This window comes from Macrotis lagotis, chromosome 4, assembly GCF_037893015.1.
Source record: "Macrotis lagotis isolate mMagLag1 chromosome 4, bilby.v1.9.chrom.fasta, whole genome shotgun sequence".
In the NCBI taxonomy this organism is placed as follows: Eukaryota; Metazoa; Chordata; class Mammalia; order Peramelemorphia; family Peramelidae; genus Macrotis; species Macrotis lagotis.
Window position 1 is genome coordinate 29,971,027 of NC_133661.1, and position 19,482 is coordinate 29,990,508.

General features: G+C 39.8%; 1 protein-coding gene across 1 annotated transcript in view; it reads left to right on the forward strand.

Moving 5' to 3' along the window:
* The window catches only part of MYPN (myopalladin), a 120,310-nt gene extending 107,485 nt beyond the window's left edge, over positions 1–12,825 (forward strand). Inside the window, 2 exon segments of the mRNA XM_074232368.1 lie at positions 2,084–2,217; positions 4,536–12,825. Coding sequence (XP_074088469.1) covers positions 2,084–2,217; positions 4,536–4,705 — 304 coding nt within the window. The 3' untranslated portion in view covers positions 4,706–12,825.
* Positions 12,826–19,482: the final 6,657 nt, after the last annotated feature.

The window sequence follows — 19,482 nt, forward strand, 5'->3', positions numbered from 1 at the left end:
TGTTAAAGGAGTTGCATGTGGTCAGCTTTTCTATACATACCATGCCATGAGAAAATGACCCTTTTCTTCTCATAATAGAAATTGTCCAAAGACTCAACCTCTTTCTTGCAAAGTGGCACCTGAGTGAAATGAGTTTGAAGCCAGTGAGTGGAGCTAGTCACCTGAGCTAGGAAAGTCCAACCCATGAGTTTGATGTCCCCTTCAGTCAGGAAGCAGCTTTGGTGGGCAGACCCTGCCAAGGAAAATGAAGGAGCTTTGGTACAGAGACAAGGAGTGTGCTTCAGGCCCTTAGGAGGAGCTGGCAGAATACAGACAAATTCCAAAAGAAGAAAGATATGGTATCCATCAATGGGGTTTTGGCCAGTGAAGGAGCCAAGCCAAACTCAACCACCAGCTAATGAATACATTTTTCCAAAAAAGCCAAACAGCTTAGAGAAGAGGAAGCAAGAAAGGACAAAGACAGAAATTCTAGAACCCAGACACCTAACTCTTCAGGAAGTTAGTGTAGGATGATCTGAATACAAGGACATTCTGTGAAAGCCAGATAGGGAAGTGCCTTCCTCAAGGGGAGAACTGGGGAGGGGGACAGGGAAGCCACATACCAGAAGTATTAAGTATTTTTGAAGGCTGAGGAGATCAGCTGAGTTCCCCTCCCCTTCTTGGGGGGAAACTGATGGAAATGAAACAGTCTTTGTCCTCAAGGAAAGGTTATGTTCAACACTAGGATATGGGATAAACTCCCAGTGGCCAGGTGCCATTCATTCAGCAAGCATGTAATTACCTACTGGGTATGAGGAGCTGTGGCTGCAAGGACAAAAAGTAGCTGCCTCAGTCCAGTAGCTTAGGGTAAGCTAAAGGAGCCGAAGCAAACCCAGAAAAGGGGATCAAAGCTGGAAAGGGTGGGAAACAGAAGTGACTAGGTTCATCTTTAAAAACTTCTTTATCGTGGTTTTCCCCCTAGTCCTAATACTTCTTTCACATCATGAATACAGAAAAATGTTAAACATGATTATATATGAGTGTTTGCTACCATGGAGAGGGTGGTAGAAAAATGTGGAACTCAGAAGTTTGCTGAAAACTATCTCTGCATGCAATCAGAAAAAAAAAATAAAAAAAGAAGTTACAAAAGGGTACAACCTGGAGGAGTTAAGAAACAGTTAAACTTAAGAAACAATGGAAGGGGATATCAACAGTCAGACTCCATAGTTTTTTCTCTGGATATGGATGGCATTTTCCATGACAGGTCTCTCAGGATTGTCCTTGATGACTGAATCACTGAGAGGAACCTTGTCCATCAGAGTTGATCATCTCGCAGTGTTGCTGTTAATGTGTACAGTGTTCTCCTGGCTTTGCTCACTTCACTTAGCATCAGTTCATGCAAGTCTTTCCAGGCTTTTCTGAAAGTCCTGCCACTCGTGATTTCTTATAGAACAATAGTGCTCCATCACATTTATATATCATAACTCGTTCAGCCATTCCCACTTGACGGACATCCCCTTGATTTCCAATTCTTTGCCACTACTTGTGACCTCTTCTTTAAGGGTGCCATTGAAGTTTATCTAAATCTGATTTTTAAAACTATTTTTGGTGGTAGGGAAAACATGTGGTTGCATCAGGATGGGGTAAATTACCAATGTGGAAACTTCTTCTACCCACAGATTTGTGTGTGGTTTTTTTTTTTTTTTTTTTTTTTTTTTAGTTTTTGCAAGGCACAAATGGGGTTAAGTGGCTTGCCTAAGGCCACACAGGTAATTATTAAGTGTCTAAGACCGGATTTGAACCCAGGTACTCCTGACTCCAGGGCCGGTGCTTTATCCACTGTGCCACCTAGCCGCCACTACCCACAGATTTGTAATTTAATACTTATAGTATTGAAAAGCTTGACAATTCGTCCATGGAAGCACATCTAGTATAGGTCAGGGACTGGACTTTGAATTTCCTGACTTCATACTGTCCTCATCTAATTTCACCTTCATAAGAATCAGGGAGACCCAAATGGGATCGTGCCAGAGGTCCCCCTAAACCCTCTGCTCGAAGCCACAGCAGGATCTCCAGGTGAAAGGCTTTGTTTTTCTTTTTCCAGCATGCACCAAGACACAACAGGTTATGTCTGCCTCCTCATCCAGCCCGCCAAAAAAGCAGATGCTGGATGGTACACATTGTCTGCTAAGAATGAAGCTGGCATCGTGTCGTGTACTGCAAGACTGGACATCTACGGTAGGGCCGCAAAGGAATGCATTGCTTTTGGTCACTTAGCCCCTCGTTGCTGGGAGGAAGGGAGGAGGGATGGTCAGATGAGGTTGGTGCATTTTACAAGAGATTTTTCTCAAGTGATTTCACCCTAGCTACCAAAGCCTCTTTGCTTTTATGGAGTTTCTGCATCCCGGAGAACTTGAATTGAAGAGTGATTGAGTCAGTCAGTTATTTCAGAAAAGCACAGGAGGATGATTATCTGATTTGTGAATTATCTGCAGTCCTTCAAGAACCCAGGATCTCATCAGTAGGAATATTCTCTTGCTTGGTACCCACAAATTATCTACAAGTACCAATAAATTATTGGCAGTGAAATAAAGCTCCAGTCAGTCAATTTTGCTAAACACCATCTAACATTCCTTAGTAAAACACCAAGAGGGAACTCCACAATATAGCTTTAGTCATCGGCTTTTAGAAGCCAACAAGATTTCCCTCCTCTCCCCGCCCCCCCACTAGCAAGAGCTTTGTAACTGTTAGACAGACGCCATCTACTGGCCAAAGAAGAATGCTTTCTTTTATAAGTGAGCACTAAATTATAGAGATTTTGTGATAGAAACAGAAATTACTGGTGCTGACTCTGTTACCTTGATACTAATTATTTTGTCTAATACATATAGACTCTTCAAATCCTTTCATTCCACACTTCCATTGATAAGTTTTGTCCCCAGGATGTGACCTCAGTACCCTCTTTGATATAAAACCTTTGAGCGGTCGAAAATGGTTTATCTAAAGCTGAAGCTCATAAGCTCCAAGCAATGTGCTTCTTACATGATAACTGGTTCGTGTAAATTAGTTATCCAGGATTAATTAGTTTTTAGAAAGGGGCATTTACTCAGGTGGTAAGATCATTTGGTATAAAGCATTCCCCCCATAAGTATGTGATATACCATCCCACCAGTACATACAATCCAGAGAAAAGTGGTATCAAATTTAGAGATCATATGTGATAAGAGGGTAACTCACAGATCCTTTTGCTGGAGACCTCAAAATGTCCCTTAAGCTTGACACCACCCTGATATTAGATCCTCCCAAACTGTTTTAGCCTTCACTTTGGGACTACATCAGGATTTTGCTTTTGGGATTTTTGAATATATCCAGCCCTAGAGTAAAACACTAAAGCAAAATTGTAAGTCTTGGCCCACTACTCAACACACACCTCCCTTTCCTTGTCTGTCTTTCCTTTTGAAATCTAGTCTCTTGGTACTTTGCTCAGAGCCACCAAGCTATAGAGTCTTGAGTAAGCCTGCTCTTCCTAGGCAGTAGGAGAACATTCTACAGACCTTTCCTGACTCTTCCTCATCAGTGTTTTCCCAACTTGTGTCTTGAGCCTGTATACTCTCCTTTTTATTTTTCAAAGAAGTCTGATACACTAATTCTTAAGGATGTTTTAATGGCTGAATGCATATGTAGGCCTACCTTTGGGGACCTATGCATTTTCATCTTAGAAACTCAATCCCTTGGCCCAAAGGTGACAAGATCCTAAGACCTCTTGACTATGAGGATCCCCAGACCTCTGACACTGATACCTCTAAGTAAATAGAGGAGTTATCAGAAGATAACAAGCACAAAAGTTATCACAATCCAGTCCTTTGGTTTATTCTTTGCCTTACTACTTGAAGCCACCTTATGGCCCAGCCTAATTCTCAAGACTTTTCTCTGGATAATGGGAAGCCTGGTAGAGGACTACAAGGACTGTTCAAGGAAACTGACTCCCAGCAGTTAGTATGCTCTACCCTTGATGTTTCAACTGGCTCTGCTTTTTTCTCCTTCCAAAATACAGCTCAGTCACCACAATACAATGAAATAACCAGTTCAGGCTTTCATTGTTTATACAAGTTGTCTAGGGGCAGCCTCCAATTGTAAGAGATGCTGGTCTTTGCACTAGGACTTTGAACTGCATCTACTGCCCTCTTGACCCAGAGATTACTCTATCCTTTTTCCTTAATTGTAGACACAAAATAAGTTACTGGTGCCATAGGTATCAACATAGAAGGGAGAGATTTTTCTGCATGCTTCCAGTATCCCTTTAATCATAGCAGTCTTGTCTTTTTTTTTTAATAGCCTGTTGCTGTCTTTTTGCATTAGAATCATAGAATTAGGGAAAATATCTTATCTTGATTTTGGCAGCCCAAGCCGCCTCGTCTACAGTGTAAGAATCATGATATCTTCCGAGCCTCTGACTAGAATCTTCTTTTCCTGATTTCTCATTCATTCCTCCTTCCTATCTTCTAGACCAGCTTGAACGCAATTGAGCCTAACGTGTTCTATTACTGATTTTCTAGCCCAGTGGCACCAGCAGATTCCACAGCCCATGTCAGTGCGGCCCAGTGGCAGCCGCTATGGATCTCTCACCAGCAAAGGACTCGATATCTTTTCGGCCTTCTCGTCTATGGAAAGTACGATGGTGTTTTCGTGCTCTTCTCAGAGTATGGTGGAAAGTGAAGAACTTTAAAAACCTCAGGACTCCTGCTGTGGAGGCGAAGGACTGACTGTTAAGAGAAAAGAAGCCCACTGTCAGCAACAAGAAGAAATAAGCCAAGACCTGGGAAGTTTCCAAGCAACTCGTTTTTAGTAAGTTATCACACAGCTGGACTTGTTGCAAGGAACACTGAGCAAACAGACTGGGGAAATCTCCCAGTCACAGCAGAGGAAGAAAGGGAGTGACAAAAGGGAAAGGAGGAGATACAGGATAATTAAAGTCAAAATGTCACCCAGTAGTTTGCCACCACTCTGGGCCAAAGCTACCGCTCTGTCCATCCTATGCTATGTTAGAGATGCGTAGTGCTACACAAAATATTCTCAGAGGCAAGAAGAAGCTTGAGCTTAGAAAGTACACACCCTAGAGCCCATAGAATAGGGCTACCTCGCCAAATTCAGGAGGAGGGAAAGGCTAAGAGATCACAACCTACTCTCTCCAGTCTTGCCGATAGTTGTCATTTGAAGAGAGCTCATCAAATCCACTTGGTTATAGCATTATAAAGGGGTAACATAGAACCTATGTATGTAAAGAAGAAAGGTCTTCTTTTTCATCTTGAACAAACTGACCTACACAATAAGTGGCCAAGAATGAGTGATATGTTTCTTACAGGCATACAAAATATACACTGAGGTATATTAACATCAGGTGATGCACAGACCACTTTGTTGCTGGCCTTGATGCCTATCATACTATCTGCTTCATTTTTTTTTTCTATTTTTAAGTTTGACTACCAAATTATATTCACCAAGCACTGATTTTCCAACCTATGTCATAACCAATTTATTCCTTATTTATTACACCCCTGTAGAACTAGTACAGCAGTATATTGTTTGAACTAGCTGAAGAGGAACTAAGGAGAAAGACTGAGAAATCTCCAACATCATCTAAAGAGCTACTAACATACATTACTATTTCTAAAATGGGAGGTGGTCATCTCATATTAGGGCAACAACTTAGCTCATAGAGAAATCAGAAAATAAAGAACTCATCAAAAGCCTTAAAACATGTAATCCAATGAAGAAAATATAAAATTAAGTTGAGGAAGTTATGAAAAATTCCTGGTTTAAATATCTTCACCAGGGCAGTGGGCTGTTAGGGAAAACAGCCATTTTACATTTTTAACTGTTTTAAGATCCTGGGCTAAAAAGGTGGCATCTAAGCATAAATAATTATGCTAAAGTCAAAAGTGAGAAGAAAGGGAACTAGCATTTCTAATTTTCACTCATGAGTTCAAACTCTGCCCCCAGGTCAGTGTTGCTTCCCAGCTCCTTGGCTTCAGGGAAAGTCTTTAGTCTCCTTTCCCCAAGCTTCCCTCAGAAGACTAGGGATCCAGGGAACCTGGGGGGAAACTGTTGGTTTGTTGAGCTCTTAGTATGGGAAGAGCCCCATGGAAGGCACAGAGATGAATAGGGCATGCTTCTTGCCCTCAGCAGCTGACCTTGCCACTCAAAGGACTGTCATTCCTCCAGGCACAAGCAGTGGTGATTTCCCTGCTGCTAAAATCTGTACTTGAGTCAAAAGAGATTCTTAGGGAGTTCAATTTAGACCTTTTCTGACCCTAAAAATCACTTTGGAAATGGACGTGAGATGCTAGGTTTTCTTTCACTAAGGAGTAAAGGTTTCACTTGAGTTATTCAGAGCAAATATTTTGTGATACAGATAGTTATACTCTGTGGAACATGTGCCCTGAAGCAAAATGGACAACAAAGCCAATTTCCACCAAAGGAATCCTATTTCCTCATTAATTTCTATAGCAAAATTGAAAATGTTTTGTTAGGAAAAAATATTCAATAGAATAAGTTTTGAAATATTTTTAATAAGAGGAGACAATGACTGTCTGGATCCCCATCTATGCAGCCCTGTTCTGACCCTCCCCTCTGTTATTTCACTGGCCTCTCACACATCCCTTTTTTCCTAAATCCTACAAAACTCCAAAGCTGGGAAATTCTTGGATTTCACATTTGACTCTCTCAGAACTCAGGTTTTCTTACATGTCACAATTTACTTATTAGTGTCTATGAGTGAGCTAAGATACAATTCAGACTAGTAGAGTGGAAACTACTTGGGGGAAAGGAGCATTTTTAGATTTCTCTCTTTTCAGCCTCACCAACACCAGCTCTTGCATAAAGCCCATCATTAAGGAATCTTTTTTTTTTTTTTAAACCACTAGGGACGGCATTCTGATACCTTATGTTCTCCAACCTGAAAATCCCTTCCTCAATTTTGAGATTTGGGTGTGGAAAGAATGAATTCATTTCCCAATGTATAAAACTATGAGTTTGAGAGTCTGTAAAAAAAAGTTCATATAAAAATTCTCTCTGGAGAATGGGGAAGGGGAAACTTAAATTCCATGCAAATCATTCTGATACTTAAAATTAGGCCCCTAGAAAACCACTTTATAACCCTGAGCCAAGAAGTTTGAATTGAGAAACCTTTATGAAGCCCCTGCATACATATCAGGTACGGTATTTCTAACTCTGCTTCAGTAGAGTGAGATAGAGAATCAGGACCCCAGGGCTGCAATGCTGGGATTACTGCAGTCCAGTATCCTCTGCCTTATTATCATATTCGGTGATTGCTAAATAACAGTGAATACTGGTGAAGTTGAACTTGACTTTGTAGGATGTCAGTTTTGTTTTTATGAAATGGCACAGAATCTGAAAGAGACTGAGTAGCCAAACTGGCCTTTTGAGGAAAAATACCACATATTCTTCTGTAATACAGCAAAGACCCTTTCTGTAACCAATTCTTGTTTAGGCATCAAAATCAGAAGTGGGGAGAATATAAGTAACTAAAATTCAAGAGTAACCCTCAAATCTCATTTTAGCAAATAGTTAAGACCTCTTTGATTTTTTTTTCTAGGCTCTGCTAAGACTACAGTATTGATAGGAGTGCTATTTCCCCTCTCTGCCTCTGTCTATCCTTTTGTAGTTACTTAATGATAAGGGAAATGACCAAAAAGCAGAAAGGAGAGGAGGCAAGAGTTCTAGACAAACCATTCATAGACTGTCTGGAAATATGCCAAATTATCTCTGTTCAAATATAGTATTATATTGTTTTCTAAATCAGAATACATAGCAAGTCCAAGAATCAATCATACTTCCTCAAGCTAGTATCCAAGTCAAAGATGATGATGATGCCATTTAGCAATATGGGACAATCGATCGATAAGGAAAATCCCTAATTTACAAATGGATGGTATTCCAGTATTATAAGTCAGTTGTTTTTTTAATACAAAATGCATTTCTCCCCAGAAATCATGTTAAAGTAGTAGTTAGAATCCCCAACCAGCCTGGTTAATCTCAAACTCACAGTCCAGGGTTACTTCAGGCATATTACAAAGCCTTTTGAAGATGCTACCCATATCTTACATAAATGTTTTTGTGAAGAAAAACAATATTTGGATTAATAATAGTTATGTAAACTTTTTTAAAAAGTCAGTTGAGTTTGAGAACACTGAGTTCTGTGATATAGCACTCAGAGGACTAACTTGAATTTTGAGTCCTGGTAGCAAGAAGCTTTGTGATAGAAAAAGCAGAAAAGCGAAATTTACTCTCCCTTCCCTGGTCAGAGGGATGATCCTTGGCAGAGTTTCTAAATGCAGTTTGGATTTGGTGCCAGCTCACCTCCCTTTTAAAAAATCCTCTTCTATCCTCACTGCAGAGCATTCCCCTCTTTCTCTGATCCCCTCCTTATGCCCCAACATCCCAAATCCATTTTCTCTCTACCTTCCTTATCTCTCCAGCTTCCAAATCTTAGAAAGCCAGCAGTCTTATAAAACTACTAAGACTGCACCTCTCAGAGAGAGGCTCTGGCCTCATTAAGAGAGGATGCTTGCTTCACATGAACAAGTCTCTCATTAGCAGGAAAGTATAACAATTTGAAAGGAAAATTTCAGGTAAGGTAAGAGAAGAGATTTTGTCCAGCAGTGGTTGCCAAATAAATAGACTTGTGCTGCCTGGGAATCCTCCCTAAACCATTCCTGTTTCTCATAACTCCTCTTCAAGTTCTGCCAGATGTAAGTAATCCAAGGACTCTAAATCAAGTACGTGGTCCTGGCCTGCATGAAGGGGTGGGGCAGAGGAAAGAATGGATCAGGAAAGCAATACCCGCTGGTAGTGGGGCCTTGTGGGCTGACAGCTCTCTCCTCAGTGTGGCCCTGGAGTCCTGGAAGCCAGACAGTTTCAGATCTTTTAGGAGGGTGGTCCTAGAATAGGACTGATGCCTTGGTTGAGGACCCAGCTGAGTTCAACTTTTCACTCTTAATTATCCTTCTCTCTCATTTCAAGTGGTTCAACATGTCAGAAAAGCTAATTCCATTGTCCTTGAGAAAAGGTGAATGAAGTCCAGTCTGATTTACTCCCCATGTGGGCTTTTCTTGGCAGAGATACTAGAAAGGTTTGCCATTTCCTTCTCTAGTTCATTTTACAGATAAGGAACTGAAGCAGAGTTAAGTGACTTGCCCAGGGTCACCCAGCCAGTAAATGTCTGAGGCTGGATTTGAACTCATGAAAATGAGACTTCCTGATTCCCATTGTGCTCTGTGCACCAGGGAGCCACTAAAGATTTGTCTTAGAGCTTTCCAGCTGACAACCCCCCACACCCCTGCCTCAGCAGCCCAATAAAGTTGTTAATATTGTATCTTTAAAAAAAAAGTATGTTGAAAATGGCTGTGCCCCTTACATCTGTCTAGTCACACCAATGAGTACACTAGGTGCTGGAGCAGAAGAGATGGGCAGTTTTTGTTAATGTGTCAATAAAGTCCACTTTCTTCTGAGAAAGAACTGTTGGCCTTGAAATGGCAAGAATCAGAAATTCTTTTCATTTAGTCCTCTGAGAATTGTGCTAATTGAAGCAAAATCTTACCATCAGCATGAAGAAGGCAGTAGGCATTAAAACTACTCTGGGAAAGGATCTACATTTGGCCATCAGATCACTGTAGCTGACCAACCAAAAAAACCTTTCTGTTTTATCATTTACTCAATTTAAAATTTGAACAAGTTAATAAAATGGAAGTGAAAAATATTTTCATGCTTCAAATCTGCATTTTTCTTTGCAGAAAATAACTGGTTTCAAGATCTAAAGGTTACTTTGTGAAAATGAGCAGAATTGGAATTTGCAAATATTCAAAAAAAGTTTTCAAAAATGAGTCATATTCAAGCAATTACACAAATGTTAAGTATTAGACATAGTAGATTAATAACTGCATGGTTCATGCTGGTCAAATTATCTCTGCAATAGTTAAAGGGCAAGCCAGGTTTTTGTCACTTGAAACTTAAACCCAAGTCTAGAATTGCACAGAGATGAGAAAGCATCATTCTCTGTGAAGATGGCTTTGGCTAAAAGGTAAAATCTGCTCTACATAGTCTACCAGTGGTGGTGGGGGGGGACAGAACCTAAAAATGGAATTTGCAAGTTGGGTTGGCTCATTTAAATTAAAAAATAATGGAGATAAGGCGCAGTGGATAGAGCACTGGCCCTGGAGTCAGGAGGACCTGGGTTCAAATGCAGCCTCAGACATTTAATAATTACCTGTATGACCTTGGGCAAGTCTCTTTAACCCCATTGCCTTGCAAAAATAAATAATGGCAATATCAGTGAAACAGAGTGGTTTTTGAATCCCTTCAAAAATTGGTTAGTTCTGTACAGGCATGGCAAGGTGAATATGTAACTCTGAAGGACAAGGTTATTTTACACTGATCCAGAAGACTCCCAGCCAGAAGAGCTAATTCTTGGCAATTTCCCCATAGTTACTATTGTGACAAATTAGTCAGGTGCCCTGGCTGCTAAAGAGGGGTTGAATTTGGCTATTTTAAGCAGTGTAAGGACAAAGTATTGACCCCTACAGAAGGTTGGAGATAACTTTAATTCAGCTATATCTCTCCTTGACCCAACATGTGTATTCCTGAGAAGTTGTAAGTCAAATTTGTGTATCTCAAATACCAAAAAGCACCTCATTGATAAACACTGATTTCGAAGATAAATTTTCTCCTGTTTTCTGAATGGCCTTCCATTGACAGTGGAGATTATGATGGCTTAAAGTGTCAAGTTTAATGTTCCATATTTTTCCATCCCCAGAGTCTCTGTCAAGTAATTAACCCCATGAAAAACACTTCAATGAACTAGAAAAGTGCTAAGACACTGAATTATGTGGCTGATAATCCCCAACCCGAGACATCTAGCATCTCAGAGACTCCTGTGCTTGAATTTTCCCAATATTTGTTGCCTCCTCCCAGCCCCCTAGCACTGCAAAGTGGTAAAGCAAGTGTGTCACAGTAGAAACCCTCAAAATGGTTACGTTTAAAAGAAAAATCATCAAAATCTTAAAATGCAGATAGAGGTGATTTTTAAAATTCAAATGTCTTTTCCTGCCCCACCATTTTTTTTCTTTTGTTAATCTTTTTCTAGGCAAGATAAACTATAAAGGTGAAACTTCTATTTGTAAAGTCATAACCAATAAATTATTTGAAGAAAAAAAAAGCCCTCTTCAAAAATGTCCTACCCTTTTCTTACAAATTTCTGTTTTTCCAGATAAGCCAAGGAAACTTGTTTAACAACAAGACACTACATTTGTCTAACTCTGCCTCCCGTTTTTTGGGACCCCTGGCTACTGGCTGTGGATTTGATTGAGTTTCCATAGGAAGACCAAATGCAGACCCAAATGGTTTCTTTTCTGCTGTAGTGCAGGATAATTCCATACACTATTTTAGGACACAGTCATGAAGAAGCTTGGTTGTGATTTCTCACCAAGTGACCTCCATGTTGAAATCTGAGATTTGACACTGAGAATGACAGTGTGTCCTCATGGCTTGGACTCTTCTCAAAATATTTTCCATTATTTTCAGATGCTTCCCAGTCTGAATTTAACCATTGCAAATGTATTTTATATATATCAGGTCTGACAAAACAATGCGCTTTTAATCCATCATTTGAGTTCTAGTCCTGAAAACAGTCACAATTACTTGCTTCACCCCCCGCCAAAAAGTGAAATTTGGTTATTGTTTCCTTTCTGTCTTGAGCCCACTCCACTCAAAAACACTCCCAGTTCCCAGAAGGTTCCCAAATATGGCATGCCTCCTTGGGAAGAAACTAGAACAAAATAATTTTCTCATGTATTTTGGATATTAAAATCTCAAGGGAGATTAAAGGATACGTGAATATCCTGAAATGATTAAAATACCTTTGTACTGTATATTTTGCCTATGTTGCTGAAAAAAATGAAATAATTCTGGTTCCTTTACTTGTTAATTTCACATTGTGCATGTTGGGTGTTCTGTAGAATTCGGAGCTAACGCCACCTTAGGGCAAATTGTACCTACGAGACGCTACTGGTCCCTCTCCGAAAAGTTCAGGGGGCACTGTACGTACCCTAGTAGACCATGTCATTAACAACTCTGCTTGTTGCTGTTTTCTAGACATGCTTTTTTGAGGTTTTGCTGGTTGGTTTTATTTTGTTTGAGAACTTTGCTTTTCAAGTAATCAAGGAGCAGCAGCTTAGTAATTAAAAAAAACCCTTCAGATCTATGTTCAGCACAAACTGATCATTTTAAGGCAATTTAGAAAATATGACGGACTGTTTCTTCATTAAATAAAGTTTTGCTTATTATCAACTAATTGGTTTCTATTCCAGATTCATCACATACAATGAAGGACTTCACATTAGACTAAAAGTTCAGACTTCCTTCTTGCTTTCTTTGATCCTTGAGTATTTTTGGATCTACCTCCAGTTTGAAATAATAGTTGGGAAGTCTATGCTTATTTCAATAGAATATTCCTCAAAGCTTGTTCACATATGGTATAGAACCAGCAAGAACTACTCATCTTTGCTTGATGATTCTATGGACCCAACTTTGAAGCCTCTCCAGATTGCCCTGAGATAAGAGCATAATGTCATTCAAAAGGCAGGGACTTAGAGGGCAAAAAAGGATAGGGTTTTTTTTAGGATGGGGGAGATTTCAGGAAAACCAGTCAGGCTGGGGGAAAAAAGAGGTAAAAAAAACATCTCAGGTCCCAGGCTCACAGAGATCAGAAGTTTGATGCCGGTTTTCATGGCTCTCTTCTTCAGGTACACACAAACTTTTTGGAATCTTCTCTACCTATATATACATATAAACATTTATATATGTGTATGTATACATAGGTAATGTATATTACAATTGTAGGGTGAAAGGCTTTTTCTTATTGTGAGGATATAAAGATTTGGATCATGTGTTTTTATGATTCCTAAGCCTTCTAGAAAGGGATACTACAAAGAAGTGATTAGGTTAATCCAAAAGGGAAATAAAAGTCAAGGGGCAACTTACTTCTAGCTGATTCCAAATGCAAATAGATTTAAAGATATGTTTTCACTGAATTTAACAGCCATTTTTTTTTCTAAACTGAATGAAGCTTTATTGTTAAAGCCTTGTAATTTGGAATAGTGAAGGAGGTACTGAATATGAGATCTGATAAATTGATCATCCACATTCTACTCAGACCTCTACAGTCTTGGGCAACAAATTTAACCTTTAATGAGAGTTTCATTAGATAAGCTCTAAGATTCTTTTCAGCTCTAAGACCTCTAATAAAAGAATCTCCTTAAAACCTGTCTGTCCGATCCCCCCCATTCAGTCACCACTGATGGCAACCTGTCACCTCTAGATAGGAAATGCTTTATTTAATGCTTAAGGCCCCCCTTCATCACCTTGTCCCACTGACCTTTTCAGTCTTCTTAGACCTTCTGTCCCAGCTCTACAGTGACACTGCCCTCCTTGCAGTTCCTCTCCCATGATTCTCCATCTCCTCCAGTACTTCCATTGGCTACCTTTTACACATGAAAACCCTCCCTGCTCATCTCCACCTCCTGACCTTCCTGGCTTCCTTTCAAGTCTCCACTAAAATAATATTTTTTACAGGAGATATTTCCTAATCCTCCTTAATCCCAGTACCTTTCATTTGCTGACAATTTCCTATTGATCTCTATAACTTTTCTCTACATAGTTGTTGGCATGTTGTCTTCCCCATTAGACTCCTTGAGAAGAGGAAGTGTCTTTCCCCTTTCTTTGTGTCTCCCCATAAACCCTGGCATGTGATAAAGTAACTGATCAGTCCCAGAAGTGGGGGCATCTTATGGTTGGCTGAGGGAAATGATCACAGGTCATGAGACCCTCTGCAGGTCATGAGATCCTCTCAGCAAGGTCTTGAGCCTTCTACAGTTCATCTCAGCAGGGGCTTTTCCAAAGGTTGTAAGACCTCTGTCAACAACATCTCAAGGCCTTCCACAGGTCAAAAGACCCTAATGTTTGTATCCTCGAATCTGAGGAAGTTATGGTTTTGAAGCAAAGGTCACTAGGGCGTAGGCAGCAGTGATTCACAGGGATGGACAGCCAAATGAACCTTATTTTAAGCACTACAGTTAGAGAACTGTACCTTATTTCAATCACGACACTGGAATTTGCGGCTAATTAGCACTTACAACTCTTATAATAGTTAGTATAAAGCTAGCTAAATAATATAATCAATACCAGTAGATCAATCATAACTCTTATTCTGTCAGGATTAGCTTTTTTTAACTAGTCAACTTCACTAAATTAACTAACATTAACTAATGACTAATTCAAACTTAATCCTATTTGCTTAATTCACTGATATTCTGTTTAATTCACAATGAACCAAATAAATACTGATTAAATTGGGTAGGGGCATCAAAATCATCTTCATACTTGGCTGTTTGACATTTTTACCAGTGACTTGGATATAATTATAGCTGAGGGGTTTATTAAATTTGCAGATGTTACAAGGCCTGAAAGGATAGCTTCCAACATTAGATGTTGGAGTCAAACTGAAAAATCTTATCAAACTAGACCTACAATGAGCTGAATCTAATAAGGGATTAAAAAGAGATCATGTAAAGTCTTTGGGAGTAAAGACTCACTTTTATAAGCACAAAATGAAGGTGGCATGGGTAGGGTATGACAATTTGCCTGGATAAGCTTGGAATTTTAATGAACTGCTCAATAAGGGGCAACAGACTGATATAGGAACCAAAAAAAAAAGCTGCTATATCTCAGCATGAAGCAAGCCTGTAGGTTCTTCCTAGGGAGGTGATGGGCCTGCTCTTCTCTTCCTTAGTGGGATCACATCCAGAGTATTGGTTTTCATTTCTAGACATTGCATCATAGAAAGGACAGTGGTTAGATGGGGTGTGTGTCCAGAAGAGGTTGACCAAAATGGCCTCAGGAACATGTCATATAAGGAACTTGTTTTGAGGGAACTGGGTTTTAAGCCTGGAAAAGAGAATAGGAGAGATGAAAGCTGTTATGTGGAAGAAGAAATAGATTTGTTGTTCTTGGCTCCTAAAGGAAGGGCCAGGTACCATTGATGGGAGAAATGAGTTGATAAAATCCATGTCTATACTAAGTATCTTTAACCACTGCCCCAATTTTTTTAGGCAATTGGGGTTGAGTGACTTTCTCAGGGTCCCACTCTGAGGTTACATTTGAACTCAGGTCCAGTACCACTTCACTGCCCTAACAGTTCCCTCTTTCTTCTCTAACTGTCCTGGAGGCTCACCACCCTTGTGGAATTTTAGTCTAAACTATCCCACCTGTCCTTTACCTTTGAAAAATTTACCCTTGCAAAATCTAGGATGTGTTCAGCTATACCCAGCTTTCCGTTATCACCAGTTCTGAGGTGGATGATTCATTTCCCCAGGATCATTGCTGTTACGCTATCCAGTTCTGTCCTTTGGGGGGAAAGTCAAACGAACAAAATAACAGTTCTTCACATTTGTTTCTTCCACCTTTGGAAGGAAGAAATGCTAATGCAGGTTACACAAGGAATTGTTACCTGTTGGCCTGGGCAGAAAGAGCTCCAGCCATCTGGCCAATTGAACACAATTTTCTCATGATCTTGCTCAGACGGCCTGTAGATGGCCTCAAATGACAATGTCACTTCTGTCTCTTCATCCTTCAGTCTTTGCCCAATTGATCTTCACCATAGTTCCTGTCACTGATTTCTAAATTTCTCCGCATTAATATTTCTTTGGAGAGCAATAGAGGTTTACATGAGCCCAGCCATTATAAGCATGCACAGGGTGTTTAGCTAATGTGATCCTGAAGTGTTCCTCAGAGAATGTGTGGTTATTCTAAAATTGCCTTCAATCTGCTAACTATATGCTGAAGAAACAATCTTTTGATTGACTGCTCGTAGGAGCCAGGTCACCATTCAAAAGGCACTAATGAATTAGTAAGGGAGCTAGGTGGCATAGTGGGTAAGAGCACCAATCCAGGACTTAGGAAGATTCATCTTCTTGAGCTCAAATTCAGCCTCAGACACTGTAGCTCTAGGCAAGTCATTTCCAGCTTGCCTCAGTTTCCTCATCTGTAAAATGAACTGAAATGGAAAACCACTCCAGTATCTTTGCCAAGAAAACCCCAATTGTGATCGTGGAGATTCGGATATGACTGAAACAAGTCACAAAAGCAATGAGCCTGTTTTTCTTTCTCTGCATTAGTTCCAGTGGAGGAAGTAGAGCATGTTTTAAACTTGTGGGTGGGAGAGACTTTGGTCTTTCATCTCCTCACCAAGGCCCATGAGCCTAAGTCCTCTTTCTTTCTCTTAGGCTATGACCTTATGAGTTTCATAAGGTAAGGAGGGTCAACCTCTAGAGAGGGAGGTCTGGGAGGTGAAGTCCATAGTAAAGTTTGTGTAGCTGGCCAGCAGAATCCTAAGAAGCAAATGGGACCCATTCAGCAGTAGATTGACCCAGAAGCCAGGATACCAGCTCTGACATCCATTGTCTATACCCCATTTGGTTTTTTAAAATTTATTAAATTTATTTATTTTCATCCATTTGTACATGCATATTTCCAAGTTACAAAGTATCCCTCCACCCTCCCTCCCCACCCCACCCTCCCATCAGTTAGGAACAGACAGGTTAGCACTGTACATACGTATTTTGTTAAATACATTTACAAATTAGTAATTTTAGGCATGAGGAATTTGGATTAAGGGAAAGAAATCCATAAAAGATACTTTTTATAAAGTGTTCAATAGGAGTGGGGCTTTTTGTGTTTTGTTTTGTTTTTCTTCATCTGTTTGGGGATAAAATAGCCCACCATCTGTCAAATATGGTTGTCCTAACTCTCTGGACTGCCAAGAGGGATTCCATCAAGGCTGTTCATCTCATAATGCTGATGTGTAAATTGACTCTACTCCCTTCACTCAGCATCAGACCCCATAAGTCATTCCAAGCTTCTCTAGAGTCTGACCATTTATTGTTTCTTATAGAATAATAATATTTCCATTGTATTCATGTACCATAACTTGTTTAGCTATCCCCTAATTGATGGACACCCCCTCAGTTTCCAATTCTTTGCCACTACAAAAAGAGCTGCTAGGCTATACCCCATTTGGAAAAGAACTTGGGGTGGGGGGCAAATGCTTTAAAGCAACTAACTGTCTCAGGGTCTGGGGTGGTATAGAAGGACTATATCCCTAGTATTTATATGAATAGTAAATATTCCCTGGTAAAATATAACTGATGTTAATTGTTCAAATGATATTGAAGTTCTAATCACTGGTGGCTAACATTGGGAGTAGACACTGGATTAGAATAGAGTCTCAAGCAAAGAACACTAGAGAAGAATCCCATAACTCCTCAGCGATGCCCCTAGAACCATGAAGGGAAATGTAGCCAACCTTGGGGTCAGGGCATCTGATTCATCCAGCAGAAGTTGGACCAAGGCCTCCAGATCTCATGTAGACTATACTAACATCCAACACTTTTCAGTTGCTGAAGATCCTAGAGTTGACAATACCTGCTCTTTGCAGGTAATTATAACCCTCACTATTTGCCTCTTTTCCTTCTGATCCTTACTGGGTAATCTCTCACCTGAATGTATTCCTTAAAGACAGGCAGCTCTCAGTCCTCAGAGGAAGGAGCCTGGTATTTATTTGTTCTTTTTCAGTTGTGTTCAACTCTTCATGACCTATTTGGGGTTTTCTTGATAAAGATACTAGAAATAATTGGCCATTTCCTTCTTTAGTTCATTTTATAGATGAAGAAACTGAGGTTAACAGGGTTAAATGACCAGGGTCACACAACTAGTTGATGTCTGAGGCCAGATTTGAACTCAGGAAGATGTCCAGAGTCCAAGTCAGAGTCTATCCACTGTACCTCCTGACTACCGTTTTTACTTATTTGCAAGTGTCCCTTGGTCCTTCTTTTTACTTCTTCCCTCGTATCATTTTTGTCTACTCTCCAGCCTCCCAGAAGAGGTCAGAATTCCTCAACTATAAAATGAAAAAAAATCTAATCTAATTCTAAAATTCTATTATTATCCTGTTATCAGTAGCAGAACATTCAAGAAAAATTATTGAATGTTTATTAGATACAAAGCCCTGATCTAATGATGCATATTTGTGTAGTGGTGTAAGGTTCATAAAGCATTTTCTTCATAGAAATGATAGGAAGTAGTATTTGGGAATCATTTTCCCCTTTCCAGATGAAGAAACTGAGACTCTGAAGTGAAGTGACTTACCCAGGATCACACAGCGCATGATAGACCCAGAATTTGAAAGCTGCTCTGTCCTGACCATATGTCCAAAACTCTTTCTACTCAGCACATGAAGAAAGGGTGACACATATGAGTTTATAATCTAGATGGGAAAAAAATAATCTAGATGGGAAGGCACACTTCCACAATGCCGCAAAGATCTTTGATTTCTCCATGACCTAAGAAGGTTTTCAAGAATATCCAAGGCAGGGGCGGCTAGGTGGGGCAGTGGATAAAGCACCGGCCCTGGAGTCAGGAGGACCTGGGTTCAAATCCGGTCTCAGACACTTAATAATTGCCTAGCTGTGAGGCCTTGGGCAAGCCACTTAACCCCATTTGCCTTGCAAAAACCTAAAAAAAAAAAAAGGATATCCAAGGCCAAAAGAGTTATTAACCCAAAACCAGGCTGTTGGTGAGCCTTTCTGAACTTAACAAGTCTCATCTGGGACAACAGGTATCCAGTCCATCATTGGTTTCCTGAACAGGGATATAAACACTAGAATACCTAATATATCTAGAAAGAATAGACTTGACCATAGACTTGTCTGCATAGACAAGTCTGTCACCAATATAGATTGCTATCTAGGACTTAGTGTTTATTTGATAGTCATTATAGTTGAAAAATCCAATACCTTGTGTTGGAAATGGTAATAAAGTTTATATCTAGATGGAAAAAATCCTAGGCTCATATATCCAGAGTTAGAAGAGACCTCAAGCCCAAAACACCTCATTTTACAGATGTAGAAATTGAAGCCCATAGAGATGAATGTCACACAGGTAAAAAACATCACAGGTAAGATCTAAATAATTGAGAATATGTAAAACAGTACAGGGTGTACTCAACTGGAGGTCTTTTTCATACTTGTTCTCATTCATCATCAAAATTTGTGATATACTTAGCACTATTCTTTATAATTCTTTAAAAAGTTAAGTAACAAGATTACTATATTCACTTCTGAGGGGAGGGGTAAATTAGAGAGTTCTTGAGTAATTTGGTAGTTTGGTAGTGCTAGAAAAGAGAACCATCTCAGAACCTCTATATTTTATTCATTGTTGTGCCCACACACCTCACATTTATACAGACACTTGTCATCAAAAGGGTAGACATTTTGCTTTATAATTTCACAATGGAGATTCAAAACCCAGTATTCCTAGATCTGTCCCTTCCAAGTGATTTGAAAGAAAGGGAGATGGGGTGGCTAGGTGGCGTAG